The sequence below is a fragment of the Pleurodeles waltl genome, chromosome 10 (genome assembly GCF_031143425.1).
Source record: "Pleurodeles waltl isolate 20211129_DDA chromosome 10, aPleWal1.hap1.20221129, whole genome shotgun sequence".
Taxonomy (NCBI): Eukaryota; Metazoa; Chordata; class Amphibia; order Caudata; family Salamandridae; genus Pleurodeles; species Pleurodeles waltl.
Genome location: NC_090449.1, coordinates 309,540,671 through 309,561,897, shown reverse-complemented (window position 1 = coordinate 309,561,897; position 21,227 = coordinate 309,540,671). Strand labels below are relative to the sequence as shown.

At 39.8% G+C, this 21,227-nt stretch overlaps 1 protein-coding gene across 6 annotated transcripts in view; it reads left to right on the top strand.

The window, feature by feature from the left end:
* MGRN1 (mahogunin ring finger 1) overlaps positions 1 to 21,227 on the top strand; it is a 321,313-nt gene that overhangs the window by 25,791 nt on the left and 274,295 nt on the right. For all 6 annotated transcript variants that reach the window (XR_011199103.1, XM_069210484.1, XM_069210481.1 and 3 more), the window contains exons 2-3: positions 15,072 to 15,165; positions 20,305 to 20,423. Coding sequence is in view for 5 of the 6 variants with exons in the window: in XM_069210484.1 (XP_069066585.1) it covers positions 15,078 to 15,165; positions 20,305 to 20,423 (207 nt within the window). In the remaining variant the exon portion in view is untranslated. The remainder of the gene's footprint in view (positions 1 to 15,071; positions 15,166 to 20,304; positions 20,424 to 21,227) is intronic.

The window sequence follows — 21,227 nt, the reverse complement described above, 5'->3', positions numbered from 1 at the left end:
TCATTTCTGCATTGATAGATGGTCCAAGAAAAGGGAAAACGGATTTCTACTAGGTTTGGGGAGTTTAAAATGGTCAGAGGCTTGTTCCTAAATTTTGTAGAACTGCAAATGTGTTGCTACACACAATTGGAAAACTAGGATGTTCAGGGACCAGGTTGTCTACAAGAACTGGAGCAATGAGAGCTGGTCAAGAATCAAATGTGAGATTAAAGGAAGGAGAGGGCACATTCTTATTGGAAGTGCAAAAAACACTTAATGCCGTGTCGAGGAAGTTGGCCCTACTCTGGCTCTTTCTGGTGCTGAGTGGCTCAGGACAGGCCTGCCTTTGGCCCAGGCACATCCTGTGCAGCGAGATAAAGCACACGTGCATTGGAGCGCCAGATGAAGCACAGGTGAAGCAATGAAAGGGGTTCCTCCTTGAATGCCCCTGTGTTACCTGAGACATGTAGCCCCTGCTGCTCCCTTCACAAACGTCTTGTGCAGTGCAGTAAAGTACGCATGCTTTATAGTGCCGATGAAGCACAGTTGAAGTGATGAAGGTGGCTCCTCCTGCAATCCTGTGCGACTTGGGACAGGTAGTCCCTGCTGCTGATCTCTTTTCAAACATCCTTTCCCCAAATGTTTATCATAATAAATATGAAAAAATGCAACTGCATGTTACCACAGCATCGATGATGCTATAAATAACAAGCATTTACAATGTAATGGGCCTCGCATTTGCCCGAGTTAGAGCTTATTAGCTTTGCGAACTCCTTTTCTTGCCACATAAACTGAAAATGAAAAGATAAACCGTTTCACATAAGCGAGCCGACGGCCGCAAAGCAAACACACAAAAGGAAACAGAAGTTAGCTCGCAGTGAAACGTATCGGCAAAAGTGCAGTTATCCATGTACCTGGCAAAAGTGCAATTATATATGTAACAGGATCGATGACATGCAATGTGTGCGACTACTGCCCAACGCAATCGCTCTGCCTGAGAAATAAAGAGAAAAAGTAGTCTAGAAACCATACGGAAAACATGGAGCCTCGTATGTTTTCAGTACTTGAACGGTGCGCTCGAGGAGGGCTAAACACCAGAAAAGGCATGACGTATGCATGCTTTTCACTAATCAAATCAGGCGAATTTTAAAAGGCAAGCCCAAGAACCAACCAAAGTGATGGGTGTGGTTACAAACCCTTAGAGAGATAACAAAAGGGACAGAGCACTTTGCGTGCTCGACCCTAAAAAGCAGTGCGATGGGTCAGTTAACTACTGCTCAGTTAATATTAAGAATTAGATGAATAAAATTGTTATGGAATTAAAAAAAGTACAATCACAATATAAATTGAAAATGTAGACATGTCTTTGTTAGTGGATGCATGCAGCTGAAGCAAGCCTTAAGGTTACCAGCAAAGAGATTGTTTGTGTACTGCCTTCCTGATGGCACAGCACACTTTACTGAACTAAAATAAATCTACATGTAGCTGCCAAATCAAAAGAAACTGAAAGTTGAGTCACTCAAAAGGGATCCATGGTAGCTGCCAGACAAGAAAATGTGTCAAATATTTTCAGGCAGCGTTTTTCGGACATTACCTGCATGAATTAGCCAGCACTGAAACTTGAAGCAGGGCTGCCAGGACAGCTTAGTAACATGTGTCTGGTGAATAGCAATCAATATAAAAAACATATGGAGTCCAGATAGTGAAAATACAAAACTTTGATTAGGAAAAGTTGATTCTTAATGGTGTTAAGAGGACTTACCTACACTTTTCAGTTGAGCATACTGTATGCCTCTGGATTAGTGTTTTGTTTTTGAGTAATTGATGCAGGAGTCTGCATTGGCATGGAGTACATGTGATCTTTTGAGGCTTTGTTGACTTTAGAACCTTCTTGGTTGAACTCAGTGGCTGATTTTTGTGGTCAAAACCCCAGTAATTGTGCAAGGACAACTCTTTGTTGCAACTGTTGTTTCAGCTACATTCAGGCTGTCAGCCCTGACTGTAGTGAACATATCGGATGTTTAACTATCAGATTAGATCATAATATGGTTTTTGTCGAGGCCGTGTCCATTCCCGTTTTTTCTTTTATTAATTCAAATGTACTTGCGTGTTTACCCCTAACCGCTTCTTGACCAGTTTGTTCTCAATGTCCTATGAAGATGATGTGGTAATTTTGTGTTTGAATGTGTCTAGGTTTGCAGAAGAATATGGCAAAACTTCTAAAACATACAATAAAGAACAAATTAGTTCTGAATATTGCTTTTAAAGTTTGAAATTATGTCTCTCGGAGGAAAGCTGGCTAAGAAGGTACTTTATACTTAAACAAAAAAAATCTTTTTAGAAAGAGGAAAGCCATACTGCATCCTATGTGTTATTTCCTCTTAGAATGTGAAATAGAGTAAAGAAACTCACCAAATAAAGGCATATTCCTTGCCCATTTTTAGGTCTCGTCTGAAATGGAGCATAGCTGTTGTTTGCAACTCATTTTGTTTACTGAAGGGGGCTCGGACCCAGCGCTGGCTGCGTCATAGCGATCTTTTATTTCAACATGCAGCCTGGCTGCTGTATAACATGGCTAAAAGACATTGTCAAAGCCAGTAGCTCTTGCATAAGTGAAACCTATTGGTTTTGACAATTCTTTTTAAGTTTACCTATAGTGTTGACTTTAGGAGGTGTAAATTGACACACAAGACAATATGATCCAGTTGCTGCATACCTTACCCCATTATGGGCAACAGTGTTGAAAAGTGGCTGGCAGAGTTTTTTGCTTAAATCTCTGGCCGTGTGGATTGCCCCTCAGTTTCAGGTCTTCAATTCATAACTGGGAAACAATCGGTAAGAAAATAATATTTGTGAACATTGTATTTTCTCACATTTCGAAAGAAATGTGGGCGTATTGACACAGATGGTATTAAATATGAAGGATAATGCTAAATAGTGTCTGCTTTCCTTTCCTTTCTATTGAATGATCTTAACTTGTATGCATGTTTCTGTAATCTGGGAAGCTAGAAATAACAAGCATTTGCAATGCAAAAGGTCTCACATTTCACATTTGCTTACGTTAGGGCTATTGGCACTGTAAATTCATAACTAGACTATTCTTGCCACATAAATTGGTCAACCCTGCCTCATAATTTCGTCTTTTCCTGCCATATAATTCCAGTGGCCCTTCATAAAACTGAAGCACTTCCATTTATTTTCTTCCTCTATCTGCAGCACAAATTAAAATTATGCCATTTATCATCCTAATTTAAATCTGCCATGCTAATTCTAATAGAATACCACTTCCACCACCTCACCATCAGAGTTGCTGGCTGTCTTACACAATTCCCCCCCAAAAAACACAAAACGGCCACAGAGGAGAAATAAACTAGAGTGTTCACCCAAACACATCAAGATACAAACAGGCATCATGTAATGAGAAGGTTAAGTTGGCCTGAATCATGGTCAAAATTGTAATCAGGAGAGACTATTAAAACGTACATTATCATATGAACCTTTATCATAAATAAACTTTTGGCATTTGACTGTAATACTCAAAACAGCCCCTAAAAGGCACTATTACAGAAATCATTTGTAAGAAACATGGTCATGTAACCATATTGTTAGCCCCATGGAAAAAAAACAAGAGAAAGTAATACAGTGTAACTGTATACCCTAAAGGCCATTTTTGTAGGGCTAGCAGGCCTACTGAAATGATATTACAAACAAGGCCTTTAAAATTAATTCCTCTCAGCTGTAAAACAAAAGGTCTAGCCATGAGAAAGCTTAAAAGATACTGAAAGGTGGGAGGGGTTATTATTTTGAGGTCCCTGCTAATCTAGTGTGGGGACCCAGAGAAGATGTAGACGGCGTGTTTTGAAGGTGGTCCCACTGTTCTAGAACCTCCACAGGCTGAGTTGTGAGCAAACCTTATGTAAAAGTAATGGCCTGCAAAGCATTGTGGAACAAGTTTTCATGCCGGGAATCTTATAGTAGGTTGACTGCAATATTCAGAACAGCCCCCAGAGTACACCACAATAAAAATAGCATTTGGAAGAAACATGGTCATGTAACTATAGTGTAAGCCCTTAGAGAGCATAACCACATGAAAAAAGAATGGGAGAAAGAAATGCAGTGTACCCATTTATGAAGCCCTTAGAGAGCATAGCACATTACACACTTTCAAGGCTAGCAGGCCTATCGCAATGATATTACAGACAAGGCCCACAAATCATAACTTCTCCCAGCTGTAAAACAAAAGTTCCAGACATGAGAGAACTCAAAAAGATAATAAATGGTGATAGGGGTTATTATACTGTAGTCCCCACTAGCATAGTGTGAGGACCCAGACATGGTGGTGGCAGAAAGAGCACATTGTGTACAGTGTTCTTAAGGTGCTCCCATTGTCCTAGGAACCCCAAAGGCTGAGTTATGAGCAAAACTGTTTTGGAAAAGTAATGGCCTGCAAAGCATTATGTGGCAAGAATATTTTAGTATGCTGATATGACGTCAATGCTTAGAACAGTCTCTAGACGACACCACAATGAAAAAAGCCTTTGTAAGATACATAGCCATGTAACTATAGTTAGCCTCGAGAGGGCAATACCACACAAAATGAAATCACGGAAAGTAATGCACTGTCACCATATATTTAGCCCCTAGAGGGCGTAGTGCATTGCACATTTGCAGGATTGGCAGGCCTACTGCAACAACATTACAAACAAGGCCCTTAAAACATTAACAGCTCCCAGCTACAAAACAAATGTCTCATCTATGAGAGCTTAAAAATACGTTGACTGGTAACTGGTTATTAGTTTGGGCTCCCCAGTAACCTAGTCCCTACTAACCTAGTGTGGAGACAGAGAGAGAGAAACAGACACATGGACGTGCTGAATGTTTTGGTCGTGGTCGCATTGTCCTAGGACCACCACAGGCTGAGTTATGAGCAAACATGTTTTGTAATAGTAATGCCCTGCAAAGCATTATGGGGATGAGTTTCCCCAGTGCGACAAATTTTGTAGTATTGGCTGTCCCGCTGTGCCAGGAGAGCCGCTTTCACTTTGAGGATTTCTGTTTTTCATAAGGCATTTACCAATTCCAAGTGTTTTAAGGGGACAGCCACAAGAAATGGCTATGATTAAGTAACTGTGAACAATATAACCACCGCTCTAATATCACCGATTAAGTTCACACTGGTGTGCCTGTTGGTGCTGTGAGTGCCATGGCCGCCATGCTGCACGAAGGTGGGGGGAGACAAAAGAAAAGAATGATTCGCCCATGATGAAGTATATCGGGTCATGCAGTAATCCATGTAACAAGAGCAATCTGCAAGGCGTGACAAAAACAGCCTCAAGGCGGGACAAACGTAAAGCATTTACCAATGACATCAAGTGATTTTTGAAAGGCAAGCCCAGGAATGAATGAAAGTGATGGGTAATGTTAAAATCCCCCAATACTTACAATGGGTCAAAGTGCTTGCACGCTCGACCTAAGAATCCCTAAGCTGAGCCAAGTGCATTCTGAGAGCTGCCTATTCTCCATATCCCTTGACTGAGTTTATGTTCTGTTCAGAAATCGTCTTTCAGGAAGTGACTTATTTAGAATCATTGGAAACACAGAAGATTGTTGCCTGTGGTTTAGTTTTCATTGTGTAAACTGAATAATTTGTTGCTTTTTTTTTTAATTTGGTATATACAATAGAATCATTTGAACTTTAACTGAACCATCCACCAGAAGCTTCAGAGATAACATCTGAGACCGTTAGAAACAAACGTAGTTATGCACAAACACCCTCACTTAGTAACTAAATGATCTCTCAACAACCTTACAACAGAGAATAAATGGACCACTGCCCTACCTGCAATCTCAGCTAATAAGAGCCGCAAAAAAAACACTGAATGTTCTACTACACTTGAAGTTAGGAAACACAGCTAATTCTTAAAGATCAGTATTTTTCAGTCCTGTGAGACAGATCAGTTGCAACACTTATAATCAGATGAAGGACAAAGCCGCACATGGTCTTTCTGGGATTGCCAGTCCCAGCATTATTTAACACCCGGCTCTGCAGTGAAATGGGAACACTACAAAATGCATTTATGCCACAGGGACTGTTACAGTGGTCAGAAACTCCTATGTTTCAACCTATTCCCCTGGCTATAATACATTAGTGGGACAAAGAATACAATTTGTATGGTCCGCCTCTCTCTTCCTGGAAAATGCCCAATTGACTTCCATACTGTGTGTTATCAAAAGGGGGTGTGGACCAGTTTGCCCTAACTCTGAAACATGAAGTAATGGAGGATTGACAACCCACTTTGCTATAAGAAACGGAATTGGCAGTTATGATACGATTTATCGTCTGAAATTAATACATCAAGTCCAAACGTTGAATCCAAATGCATTTATTGGTGCTTGTATGGTCTGAAGATCAAAAACACTAGTTGGATGTTTCTCTTTGAATAAGGAGTTTGTGACTTGTAGACGAACAGCCGACACTTGTTTTGCCCCGTAATGGTTTGGCAGTCTCAAAAGAGTACACGGGTAAGCTAGTGATTGAAAGTACCAGTTATCATCATCTTCTAGGTCAGTGATACTCAAAGCACGGCCCTGGAGCCGCATGCGGCCCTCCTGACCTTTACCTGCGGCCCCTGGTGAACAGCAGCACTAGCCTGCTATTTACTCAAATCGGCACTAGCATAAAAAGATGTTAAATAAATAGGCAATCATTTATTTAAAGGTTAATGATGTTAAAGAATGGAACACCTTTTGTTTAAAGGCATCTTGCAGCAAAAGTCACTTCAACATTCAAAGCGTTTATTTCTTTAGCAAGCAGAACCATTTCACCTTAGAACATCGGAATATATATGTGCATTGAGAAGTATTTTTTTTTTAAAGTTATAGTTTCAAAATGAATTTAGGAGCACTCATCCCCTCTCCCCACCACAATGTGACGAGTGAACTAAGATGCAAGCAAGTTATGTGCACTCTTTGGGTAGGCTGGGTTTCTGTTATACCTGAACACTATTATAGGTTATTAATCCAAACACAGGACAAGGTTTTGTGTGGCATCACACATCCTGAAGTTGTGTACTTTAAGGCCCTGGTATATGTGATAATGGAGAAAGAGGAGGGAAGTAGGAATAAAACAATTGACTAAAATGACACAATTCGGTTAAGTGGGGAAGCTGGGATTAAGTTTCACAGTGTGCAGTTCAATCACTAAATGTTTATGCTTTGCTTCCCCTATACCCACCTTACCGAAAACACCCCTCCCCCAAACACTATCACCCCACGCCTCCTCCCATACCAAGCCCTTGACGGCTGGTATTAATGCAGCCCTCGATCACATCACAGACCAAACATTTTGGCCCTTGGGAAAATGTGTGTGAGTACCCATGTTCTAGACAAACAGATATTACTCACATTTACCATATACCCTGAATACACCATTGCCTAATCTCCTGCAGGAATGGCACTGTTAGACCTAACAAGGTGTCCAAATTGAGGGCCCCAGAATGGTCCAGCATGAGCTTACTTTAAGGCCTGAGGTGGAGCCAATGGATACAAACAGTAAAGAGACCGGGGGATTGGTTGTGAATGCTCCAACGTAGAAGTAAGCATGAAAAAAGTAATGAACACTTTGCATATATCTTATTGGTTTGGGTCTTAATCCTTTGAAAGTGTGAAAGCCAGTTAAAGTAACCAAAACTCTGGTTTAAGGAGTTAGCAAGATTCAGTCGATTGCCACCTCTGTGCCTGTGGTACAGTAGCATATGCTAAGGAAAAAAATCCCAGAAGTATTCTTGAATAAAGGCAAGCAGTGCGGCTCTAGTAGGCTTACAGCACAAAGCTTAGCCTGAAAGAGTCTCACTCACTGCTCCATAATTTATCTAAGAAGCTAACATCTGCTGATTGGCATACAGGGAGAAAGTGAGTTTTCGGGGCTTTGAAAGAGAAGAAGGGCAGTGCAAGAAACTCTGTATAGCTTATCCATCCATGATAACAGTAAGTTGAAAATGAGGGAGTTGACTGAACACGGCAAAAAAGAATTGGTCTCACAGGGAATAAGTGACTTCCTACACGTGCGAGTACATAATTCACAAATATATTTATGGCTGAGCTGTGAATAAATGCCATTAATACTGACTAATTCATCAGTGGCTGTAAGGAAATGCTTCTTTTGTATGGTCACCCCCAAGTTTTTGGTGCTGCTGGCTTTTTGACTCAGTGTGCACTGAGGCCTGCTAACCAGACTTCATAGCCAGTACCCATACCCTTAAACTGCTATGTCGAATTGGCACATACCCAATTGGCTAACCTAAGCTACCTGTGAGTCCCTAGCAAATGGTACCCAGGGTACGTTTAGAGTGGTACCCATGTCAGTTAGAGGGTCTCCCAGGGATTGCATCCCTGGTTGTGCCACTTTGGGTATGACACGAGTAAAACAAAACTCCTAGCCGACCATTTGCAGGCTGAAAGAGCAGTTTAAACTGCTAGCCCAACTTTACATACACACACACAACCCCCCCCCCCCCAAAAACTCTGGAACAATGTGACCAAAATGGGTCACCCAAGTTATCAAACAACTAGTTACATTAATTCAGACTTTGTTCTCAGGTTGAAATAATTAATGTAACAAATTGCAGTGTGCAACTTAAGTGAAGTTGTCATTTTGTTGCTTTTAGTCCCCTGTGCCCATGCTGGTCGCACTCAGGGTCCTGTTACTAAAAAGGATTTCTACCCTCCCGGGGAGACGTGCCAACGACTCCCAGGAAAGTATACTATAGGGACCTGCTCTGGATGGAGGTGTTACCTCCCTCTTGCAGGAAGCCCATTTTGTGTTGGTCCAAAAGGCACGATTCAAAGGAGAAGCTGCCTTTGAAGGGCAAATTGGTAACTTTTGGGAGACGGCCTGCTCCATTGTTCAGGCATATAGTCTGGCACTTGGGACAGGAGAAGGAAAACCAGCTGCTCCAATGTTCAGGTAGATAGGCTGGCACTTGGGACAAGAGAAGGGAAATGAGCTGCCAAACCGGTTTTCCCATGACATGTAGCCTACTTAGTAGCCACATCTCTGGGTTGTACTAGGAAGCCGTTTTCAGACTGGATCTGCCATATTGGAAGTGGGCAGAATGATGCATCCTAGAATGCCCAGGTGTCACACTTCGTAGGAAGTAGTCATTGGGAGGGAGAAAACCTGGTACTCTTTGACTAGCAACCACATCCTACCCAAAGTCATTTTCTGAGAACTAGGACACATCTGGTACCTTGAACCCAGATCCCGACTGGACTGGAAGGTGGACCGAAGAACTGCCCTGCTGCACCACGGAACTGGCTAGGAGAGGTTGCACCGTTGTGGACTGCACCTTGTGGCTAACAAAGGAGAGAGACTGTGCTTGCTGTGTCCTGCTCGAGGAGAAGTCGTCTCCAGAGTCCACCCAAAGCCAAGAGACTTTTAGGGTCAGTAGGCTGGCTACCTGTTCACAGGACAGGGACACAATAGCTGAGAAGCCTGGTGGGGCAAGTTTAGTAGCCCAAAATCTTCAACCTGCCGCCAACAGCCGGAGCGTAGTACCAGGGACCAGGATCTGATGAACAAACCGCACCTGAGTATGCTGAACCCCAGAGTATCGTCTGAGTTCAGATGAGACCCCCAGAGGATGAGTTATCGACCAAGGAAGGATTTGCTTGCCTGTAACCACAGTACTGGCGACCAGTAGTCCAGTGGCGACTGGACTTATGCCAGCACCGAGAGGTCTTCCAGGGAAGTCGACCCTGTCACACGGACCATCTCACCCCCTTTGTGGCCCTAGGAGGAGTTGCAAATAGGCCTTCCCTCCCCCATTGACCGCATCTCATCCGCAGCATCCATTGAGCACCTCCAGCGTCCTTTGGCATCATTCATCTATAGTATCAGTCCCACTTCCAAGGGAAAGTCCTGCAAAGGAGAAAAGTGCCTGGAACTAACTAAAGACTGCTTCACCTGATGAGCTTACTGTTTCCGAGGACCTTGCTGGTCCCCCTGACGAGTTCCCGACTGGAATTGGTAGCTTAAAGTGACTCAAAGTAACTGCATTACACCCAGCCCAAACATTTTAGTGAAATGGTTTCTAAGTGGCAAATCTGTTGATTTTGCCAGTGCCGGTTCGCTGTTAAGTGAAATGCTTTGATTTCATTATATCTTGTAACTTTTAGTTTTGGTGCTGCTGAAATGTTTTAAACTTCTTCCATTGTTTAGCCCTTGCTGCTCAGAGAGACAGTTACACACGGTTGAGCTGAAGGTTTGACAAACCTAGGGGTCCTAAAGGAATTGGTAAGTGTATTACATGGTGAGGTTGCCCAGCCACACCATATAATGCACCCCATTTCCTCAGTGTCCAAATCGCAAAGCATTTTAATCCCAAGTAACCCTAACATACAAGTACATGGTAACAAATTTATTTCTTTTCTTGACTGAGCAGCGTCTAAGACAGACTCTCTGAGTACTAAGGAGAGCTAAGCAAAACTTAGAGCCAAGGTGTAAAGCACTTTAAGATTAATTACCGTTTGATGCTACAACTCAGTGTTAAAGAGTTAAAAGACTTTAGAAATTATGAGGCTTTTCAGGCAAGGCTTTAAGATCAAATAAGAGGGTATCCTGCATCTCAGAAATGGAAGAAAGCCTTCTGAACTGCACATGAAAAGATTACAAATTTCTCAGCAGGATAGGGCGTGAATGTTAGAAACATACAGTTCAAACTTAGATTTGTCAAGGCTTGAACTTTAATAGTTAAGGATGGACTCAAACATCTAGGGTGGGGGATACAGAGAGTGCTGCCATGAAGGGAAATATCTTTAAGTTTAAAGACATGCCACCCAATTTTGATAAAAGCCTTGAAGGGAGAATACGGGATAAAGGAAACATAGCTGTGAATGTGACAAACATCTTTTACTTATATTAAAAATAATTCAAACTGTAAAAGAACAACTCTGAAATTTTAACGTCACAGGATTGGTTCCCAAGCTTTTTAGAACCACAAGCCAATTTTTTAGAATAGCAAACTTTTACGTCCCACCTACATTTAATGTACATAAGGCAGGGTGATTTGTGAATGTAACTGAAGCATCATGTGGTAGCACATTGTCATTTACAGACAGCAGATTGTCCTTTGAGATGGCCACTAAATTTGCACCGACCCACAATTTTACTGATAAAACTATACAACGCATGAATGAAAGCATCTGGAAATCGGGATTCTGTGAATATTTATCATTTGTGTATCACCAAGTAATTGTCTTGATTTGTTTTGATCCTATTAAAGCCTTTGTTTCCCACACATTTCAGAGTTACAAAAAAGTGCTTCATTTTCGCTTTCCTAACTTATGGATTCATATAGTTAGTTTACAGGTATTTACATTTTACTGTGTATTGCAAAAAACAACATCCTACATTGTCACATAATTCACTTTAAATATTCCTCTCACTATGTGGTCAGGGAATGAGAAGCAAACACTAGTCTCCATGTTAAAAGAATAAAGCATCATGACATTTGAATCACCAGCATATGTGACTGATTCAACACAGAATTTAAAAGCATCTTTATTTATTGTTTTGACTTTCATGACACACAAAAAATTAGCTTGGTTGCTCCCCACATTTTTGGAAACTCTGGTCTATAGAATACTGATTAAGAGATTGTCTGCGAAAAATGTTAGTATTCACTGTCGGCTGTACAATATGGGATCTACCCCAGTTTCTGGTTGGCAGTAAGAGCCTGGCCCATAATTGCTTTTAGCTGAATACCATATTGGACTGCCCTAGTTCTAGCCCTAGACATACTGCTGTCCCAAAGAGCCTTAATTCTAATTCTACTCGCTTTCACTACATTGGTCTCCAACAATTGAATGATGACACAGACTGACCTAAATGTAGTATTTGTTTCTATTCACTTTCCCCTGTTTCTGTATATGCCCCTTCCATAGCTATCCTGCTCCCTGGACAAACCAGCCAAGGTGTACAAGAAGGAATTTCTATTTTTTGTTGGAACATTTTGTTTGTCATATTTTACAATTAAAAGTAACATGCAACCAAAGATTTTCTAAGAAAAAATAGTTTGAGTTTGACACCAACACGGTTACTGGTTTGTTACTAGACTGACCTCGTTTGAGACAGTTTTACATCACAGACTTGCTTGCTTGTAAGAAGGCATAAAAAATTAAACAACATGAAAGTTTACTTGCAGTCACTCTTATTGTCTCTTGTCATGCATGATATGTGTCTTAATCCATCAGAGAGTGTTAATGGTAGTTGTGTGCCTGTTCTTGTGTTTGTATTACAGTCAGTGCCATTGAATTCCCCCAAATCTAATCATATTTCCTGGGACACCCCCTGCTTAGGTAAACCCCAATTGCCGCTGCAATAGAACTAACCCATGTTGAGGGGCCTTGACTTATTTACAGTTTCTGGTTCCTGGACAACTGTGTTGCATCCCTCAGCCCCAGCAATGAGGTTGATGTAAAATACGCTGCTAATGAAAGTCCTTCAATTCCTTGAATATTTCTAACCAATTACTTTATTTAAGAATCATCTCCACAAGGTACGAAGAAATGTACCTTTTTGCCTATAGTCTCACAGACACAGATAGAATATGCGGGTCCAAATTCATACAAAGAAGGATTTCTTATATTTCCTTCTCACATAGTCCCTAGAATGTTCTGCCCTTGTCATCCAGGTTAATCATACCACACTAAAATGCTTTTCACTACTGTTTCACAAATTTGGAATATTGACATGAGGTGGTACATAATTGTCATATCTTGGTTTGTTTGAATTATCTTAGACTGTATTAAGATGATGCCGTTAATTAATTGACCTGCCAAATTTCTTATGCCAGATGTTTTTACAGTAACAATTTCAAATTTCAGTATCTCAGGCGCATCACAAAATAACATAATTATCTTCAAGTGCAGCAAACTAGTAAGAATATTTTACTAAACTAGAATATGTTATTGTGCAACAGGCATTGTAGCTCAGTAACACTTTTAGCACAGGTAACCGCAGTAGTCCATGGCTCAATGTAGATAACAGGGTTTTTCAATTGCATTGAGCAGACTGCTAACTTGAGTATTTTTCTCACAGTGAAGAGAGAAGGGGTTATTGAAGCTCCCAGATCAAAGTGGGAATAGCCCATTGAGTTGTTTGGTTAAATTATTTTATGGAATTGAAGGCTATTCAAATGCTGAACATGTTTGATCGGGTGGTATATCTCAAAGCCTAGAGCAGGTAATCAATTGATATAGCATAACAAATGGCACACACAGAAACTGACAGTATAACTTTATCTCAATATATGTAATGTGGTCCCCTGCGGGTTAGGTTAAAAAGACACATGAATAATTCAGCCCATGGCTGAAAGTCGTGGGCTGATATACATTATATTATATTGTGTTGCAATATTTATTATATTATACATTACATTGTAATATATATCATATTATGATATGTATATTGTATTGTACAGAAACTTACAGCTGCATGTTAATGAATGTTAGCATATTGTAGAGCAGAATACAGTCTATTGCAAGCCACATATCCTTCGCACGTTTAATGGCCAAAGGAGGAAAATCGTACAGTATAGAATGTAGGTAACTGCTCTGTGTAATATTTCTGTGCAAACCCTAGAGCAGTACCTAAAAATTGTACTACTTCTCAGGCACCCTTATACCTGCTAAATTGCATCCTAAAATGCTACACAGATACCTATTGGAAGATTGTGACAAATATTATCTGGTGTATTTGAAACACCAAACCGATCTACTAATGGTAATTATCACACAGTGTATGCAACTGTAATTACTACGCAGGAAACCAAGATGAACACCAAAGCCAAACAAACTGTTGTCCCAAACTCTCTCCTATCCAAAGAGATTATATTTCAACATTTTAATTTAGTAAGTATATAAAGTGGCCTCAAAAACTGATAAGATCAGTTTACAGTTTAATACAAGGCTCATATCCTTGGCACCTTTTATTGGCAAAAGAGGAACATCATTCAGTACAATATAGGTAACCTTTCTGTGTGTAATATTTCTGTGCACACCCTAGAGAAGTACCTAAAATTCAACTACTTATCAGACACCCTGATAACTGCTAAATTTCATCCTAACGTGCTACACAGATACCTATTAGAAATATCTTGCTGGAATATTGCAACAAATATTACTATCCGGCGTATCCGAAAACACCAAACCTGTTATCTGTCATACAGTGTATGCACTGTAAATACACTGACCTCCCCCAATTGACAACTTACACAGATGGCTGACACATGTATAACCAAAATGTCCAACCAATTGAGCGATTGCAGTTCTAAAAGATGTTCAGTTAGTTAGCCTAAGTGGATCCTTGCAGTTCTCCATACAAATATTCATTGGTAATACCACTAAACACAAATCTGGGTCCTGTGTGATATATTGCATCACATAACACAGATACCATTTTGGATATAGCACAACTCACGAACAAACATCTGAGGAATACAGCAAATATTAAGGAGAGATATCTGAGAGAACCACTTGGTCAGATTTCAGAACTAGGACTAAAACAACAAACAAAGCAGATTTTCAGTTCAAATGTAACATTGTTTACAGCACATCAGCAACAATAATAATGTAAATCACAGTGCTAATATTCAACTAGAGAACGCAAAGCCAATATTATATAGAACTGTCACAGTGCATATGGCAGCTGTGAGAAGAGAATGTAATATTTCACAGGTTTGGTATTCACAACAAGCAGTACAGCTGCACAACAAGATTATATACCACAGTCTACATATTCAACAGGAATAGCACACCAGAAAGTGTAGATACAGATTATTATAACTCAGCTGATACAGCAATCAGGAATTTGAAACTCACAGGGCTGATATACAATAATAATATCACAACATAGACTGTAGATCTACAAATTGAGTAACAAAATTATTACACAGCATGAATGATTAACCAGTAACCACTTTGTAACATTCTCTCAAAATTGGATTTTGTCGGCAAGTTTGGCCTTTTAAGCTATCGATGTGGGTCTCTCATCCATTTTTCACTTTCATAAATATCTTTATTTTACTCTTCAGGACACAATGGGGTCAGTTCTGAGCCGCAGAATTGCTGGAGTGGAAGATATTGACATTCAGGCAAATTCGGCTTACAGATACCCTCCAAAGTCAGGTAAGAGCATATCTATCTGGTTGAAGCCTATAGTCCTTCAGATATGTAAATCAACTCCCACCGTGGTGCATAAGGTTATCTTCTTTTTCATAGGAACATACAGAACCACAGATCGTAACACAATGGAACTGCATTTCTGCAGTGTGCTACTCCTACATCATGTTAAACCTTACAGATATGACGGACAGGGCAATACTTTTCTTAATGGGGATGGAGACGAGTATGTGATAGGGTTGAGGTTACTAAAAACACATTGCTCCTCTGTAAACTAAGTGCAGGTCTACATTGATAAACGTTTGTGTTTAATGTACTACTGCTTTTCTGCATTATCACTCTGTGTCACTGCAAGTCTTTTCACACAGAATAATCTTTTTGAATAAAACAGTGTTACCAGACAGCATGAATCCTTTGTGAGAACCCAAATCACTCATGCTTTATTAAAATTCAGCAAACATGGCAACAAAAAAATAGCCGTGTCTCTTTGCCACTTAACTGCTTTTGCATAGACTTCACTTAATCTTCTGGTTTACCCTGGCTGTTCCATTCTTACCTGTTTTTTGCAAATTACAGCCTTTTTAGGTTTTGTCCGCAGACAGCTTTTAGTTGTCCGTTGTCGAAGACCTATTGGTAATACTAATACTTAAAGTGGGCTTTGGTTCAGGCTATTTCTGACCATTGGTTTTGGTGTTTGCAAGTCTCATTTGCTTGAACATTAAGCTGAACAGTAAAATGTATGTCTTCCTTGGCCAGTACCTCTAAAGTGGGAGGAGAGGTTTGCTTTGACATCAGAATCGAAACACTACCCCATAATGTAAAATCTTCCTTTCCCGTCTCCCCATTATTCAGGTGGTAGTGTTACCCTTTCCATTAGCATCCTCATGTCTTTACTTTGTCAGGCAGGTTTCCCTCCACCCATTGCTGTGGCATGTGGTTGGTTCCAAAGCTACCATGTGGTCAATGTTTTAGGCCCCTTGCTTAGCAATTAATTTCATATGTGTTCCAGCCATATTCTCTGGCTCTGCTTGGTAATTGATTTAAAAGGTGATCGTATTTGTATGGGTACTTTATTTTAACTACCCATGTTGTTTACATTTGAAAATTAAATAAATGACCCTACTATACATGTTATTGGTAATGTTGTTTTTTCATGGAATTACATTGTTACCACAGAGGAGTGAAAACATTGCTGATGTGCGATTGTATACATACCTATCAAGTCATATTCCTTTATCGCCTCATAACCTGATTTTCTTTCTCTAAGTAGTAAGGACTAGCATGGTTCACTCTACACATTATAGGTCTAAATCACCCTATTACTCGTCTTTACTGTATACCCCCAAAATCTTAGTCCTCAAATATTGGAAGTGAAAAATCAAAGGAAATATTTTTAATGATAAGTTACATTGATTTTTGGTTGAGTCCATAAAGCTACATGATGTCGCAGGTGAAAAATGGTTCACCAATTTAATTAAAGTACTGGAGACGAGTGAGTGTCTGAGTAAATAACGGGAACTGAAAATTGGAGAGCGCTCTACATGATTTGCTTGGGAATCAGTTTTTAAATGCTGTTGTGCAAATTCAACTTCTTTAAAAGACGGGCTCAGTTTTTTGCTGCCCTGCATACTGATTTCAGAAAGCAATCCCTCCAGGCAAAGGGTCGACTGCAAAACCAAAATTAGCCGTGTTAAATCATAGAAGACAAAACTTTTCTTTCATCGTTCTTTCATCATTGGGTGTGAAAACACTTTCTAATATCACAGTACTTATTGGTCAATTTTAAACCCGATGTGTGCTGGCTTTCTGTGGGCATCCATGACTAACTAGTGACCTGCACAATGTTCCACAGATAATAGCCAACTTTCATGGTAGAATTTCAAAGGCGGTATTTTGGAGGGCATATTATGACTATGGAATTGGCACCATTAAAAAATGTTGGCATATCATCTAAGCAAGAGTGCATAATTCCTGTGTAGGGGGAGGGGCTGACATAGATTTACAGAGAACAAGCAAAATGCCCTGTACATTGGGACCAATTAATGTGTATGCATGGCTGTGGACAGTCACATGGAAAACTTATAGAATTATAGATGGGTGACTGAATAATGTGAATGTTTTCCACTAAAATGTTCTTAATAATATCAAATAGATGAGAGCCAAGCCAGAGTTGTCTGTGATGTTACTCTTATAGGACAAATATCCTCTTTATTCATTCATTCATCTATAATTGTATGCTATTTAGAGTTCTGATATGAAATAATCCATACTTTATACTTCTCCCTATGTAATTTATTAAAGGAAAAATAGGCTGCAGTGTTGTTTGTAAAATAGTTATCGTCCAAAATACCTACTACTCGCATTAAACCTGTGTGGTTTCCATATTGAGCATGTCACATTGTGGAGAATAGGAGGTGTGATTCGCGCAAAAGCTGAGCAAAATGATTCAGGTGTTGGACTCGTTCCAACGGTCCTGTGATTGGGCAAGTGGTATACTTGGTGGACTTAAACTTTTGCTCCACAATGACTCTCAAGGAGGATGGTAAAAGGACCTTTGGTTGTATACATGATTTGGAAGGAAGACATGTACTTGTACTGGCTTGATCTAATTTAAAGGATGTTGCATGCTCTTGGTGCAGTATGGAAAGAGTGATTTGCTAGCCATAAACAGAACAGCACTGCCATGTTTAAGATCTGGCATAATTTTATCTAATCCCATAGATTTAGTAAGGACAAGGGAATGAGTGTTGTAAAAGGGGCTTTGGCTTGCTCCCTGTAAAATGGGGAGACCATTGTCATTCAGAAAGGTCTGTAGAACACCCTGTCCTCTGTAAAGTCTTCCACGACATCCAGTAGACCTTTGCAGCATATGCTGTCTCTTGGTCTGTACTTCCCTCATCCATTTCATGTACAAGTAAAATCATTTCCTGAGAATTTTTAACTGTGTCTTTAATTGCTAAAAATCCAAAATGTGTTTTATTACCTCGTTCATTCTGCTAGAATATTTATTTTGATATTGAAGAAATGTAAAACAGCCTCATATCTTTAAGAATTCTAAGCTTCTTCCTGATTTTAACTTCCTGCTGGCAGCAGGGAGGGAGCTAGAGTGGAGAGGTTTTGCAGTATTCAATTGACCTTTCCATGCACCTGGTAAATTAGGAAATTTCCGTTTGTTGGTCCCTCTTTTGTTTTTAGTGTCTTGTGGTTCATGGCACACTCACCCCAACAGAACTTGTAGGTTCTCAAGCTTTCAGTGGAACCTTCTGTTTCTGGGATGGGTAGATAAACCTTTCTCAAACCTCCACTGATGATATTTGTGAAGAAAAATGAGATGCAGAATTGTGTTGAATACCCTAGAAAATGTTGTTTTGCTTCTTCTTACTTAAACATTCGGGGTATGTCATTAGCGGATAGGGAGTGTGGTGAAGCTCGCAGAGGGAAAATGAAAGCAGATAGGTGGGAAGAAAAGACAAATGTGAGAAATAAAGTATTCAGTAGTAGAGCATGATCTGAAAACTATTCTGAGACAGGCAGAATAGATGATACACCTCATGCTTTCTATCATAGCAAAAAGAATGACAGTCATTTCCAATGTTATTTTTGTCCCACTTGGGTCTTTAAACCCATAGCTTGGAAACCAAATCTAATCTTCTTAGGATGTGACCTAATTCAAAATTGGGACACAGTAAGATTCAGGATTTTCATAGCCTTCCTTTATGTCTCTACAATGGATCCTTATGCAGCATAGGTGCATCTCATCTCTCTACCTTGACTTAATCTAACGTTTGCTTTGTGGGTTCATCATTCCTTAGGTGTCCACATGTACTAGTACATGTACAAATCCACAGATTTATCCTTATGTTGTAAAAGAAAATCTCATCATGTATGTTGACACTCATAACTTATTTATGCCTGGAGGTGAACATGATTGGTGTAGATGGGTGAGGTTTTGATTTGGCAGGATAAAAAGAACCAACGAATAAGCTTTGGGATGAAGTGCATACGCAAGAGTTGATATTTTTGGGCTTGTTGGCGAGTTAGCAGTCTGTCATTAAATTACATTTCTGTTCTGAAGGATCCTGTCATTCTTTTCTCATGTGCTGTCCGGTACTGCTCACTTTAGGTATTGCGGCTAACAGTCTTTAAATTCTTCTGATGCAGCCCACACTTTACTGGCTTTTAATTTCTTTGTTTATTGTCTGAGCCTAATCCTTATATCAATCTGATGTTTATCAGGTCTGCTCTGAAAACACCTTGGGTTGGTGATCTAGCATCCTTTCCTAAGCTATAATTTTCCAATTCATGCATTTTTTATGTTGTGTTTCGGCATTTTTCTCTTGCTACTCTTCGTCAAGCATCAAATGAGTTACAGTTGATAACATAACTTGTAGACCACCATGTTGCTCTTGCACCAACTTCATACCAACATCTGTGTCAAAGTTGCTAATCTTGTAGGCAGGATGTTTTGAGTCTGTGCCTTTTTGCTGATTTGATTCACCATTGGTCCATACCATTTTACATTTTCTTTCATCAGGCCACAAGTCTTTTATTCTGGTGGATAGATGTGAAGGCAATAAATGTCATATCATCTTCGCTAGCAGTAAGATGAGTAATCATGCTCCGCCAGTCTGTATTATGTATACTTGTGAAAACACATCAGAATTAAAGCATCCTCTTTTGTGAATCAATAGGCATGGGCAGTATTTTCAAACTCTGTCCTGTTTACCTTATCATTAACGCACATTGTTGTCCCAGTCAGCAGACTTATTCTTCTTGGACATACCTATCTACAGTGCAGCAGAGCCATGCCGCCACTATGTTGATATTCCTGCACAGGCATGTTCCTCATACAAGATCTGTGAATGCCATTCCTTCCCTCACCTGGCCATCGACAAAACATACCCATCATTTTCTGGCATTTTTTATAAAAAGTATTATTGGGGAAAAAAAATGTGTACCGAAAGTTCCATTTCTGACAGATGACGTTTCCGTCCGGTGTCAGGAGGAAATGTTGTTAAATTTTCCTTATCCACTGTCTGTCGCATGCACCAAATGATATACCACTGCCAATGCTCAAATACTGTTCTTCTTAAAAAAATGCAAAAAAATCTTTCATTTCCCAGCATTAATTTTTGATCCTTCTAGGAAACTACTTTGCCAGTCATTTTTTCATGGGTGGTGAGAAGTTTGATACACCGCACCCAGAGGGGTATCTGTTCGGAGAGAATATGGATCTGAACTTCCTGGGCAACAGGCCAGTTCAGGTAGGAAAGCTTTTCTTTGGCAATTAGCTTTAGTATCATAATTTAATAAAGGTATTAGCCATACAGTGCCTATCCTGAAGGTTGCCTTGATAAATGCTTGTTTGTTCTCTGACATATCAATTTTAACAATTATTCATTTTATTTTTTAAAGTGCATTTATGTTGACTGTGGTCAGCTTACTTGTGCCTGGGCCCCATTATGTCTTATGTCAATAGTTTCATTGATTTGTGGGCATCATCAATTTGTCCTTATATTCTGTCTGCCAAAGAGTGCCATTCAGTTTTCACTTTGATCTTTTGTTTTTACTTTTTTATATGTTTTCATCTTTTCTCTTGACTGACTCTTTTGAGACTGATATTATTTTATTTTGCCTCAATCAATAAAAGGGGCAAAAACGAGCACAATTGTAACTGCAAACCATTCATATTTTAGGTGAATACAGTTAATGTCTTAAATTTATAGACAAGGTGAAACATCACTGCAAATCAGGCATTCTCACTACCAACTATACAGACAAACTTGTAAAAACAAAGAGCTAGCAGGAGATCACAGGAGAGTTGAGTAAATTATTGAAAGGTTTAACTAGGACATCCTAGGAGATGCAAAGGTTGAGCAAGTATCCGTAGAAACCTCAAGTGCTTGATAGTGCTAAAGGGCTGCTTGCTCACACATTTTGTTTTTGTCTCCTTGATTACTTCATAGTAAATGTTTAAGAAGTGTCATACATCAGAGGACCATTATGCATTTTGATATTTTGCGAGTAACTGGAATAAAAACTGTATTTGAACTGCTGCTTGACACTTT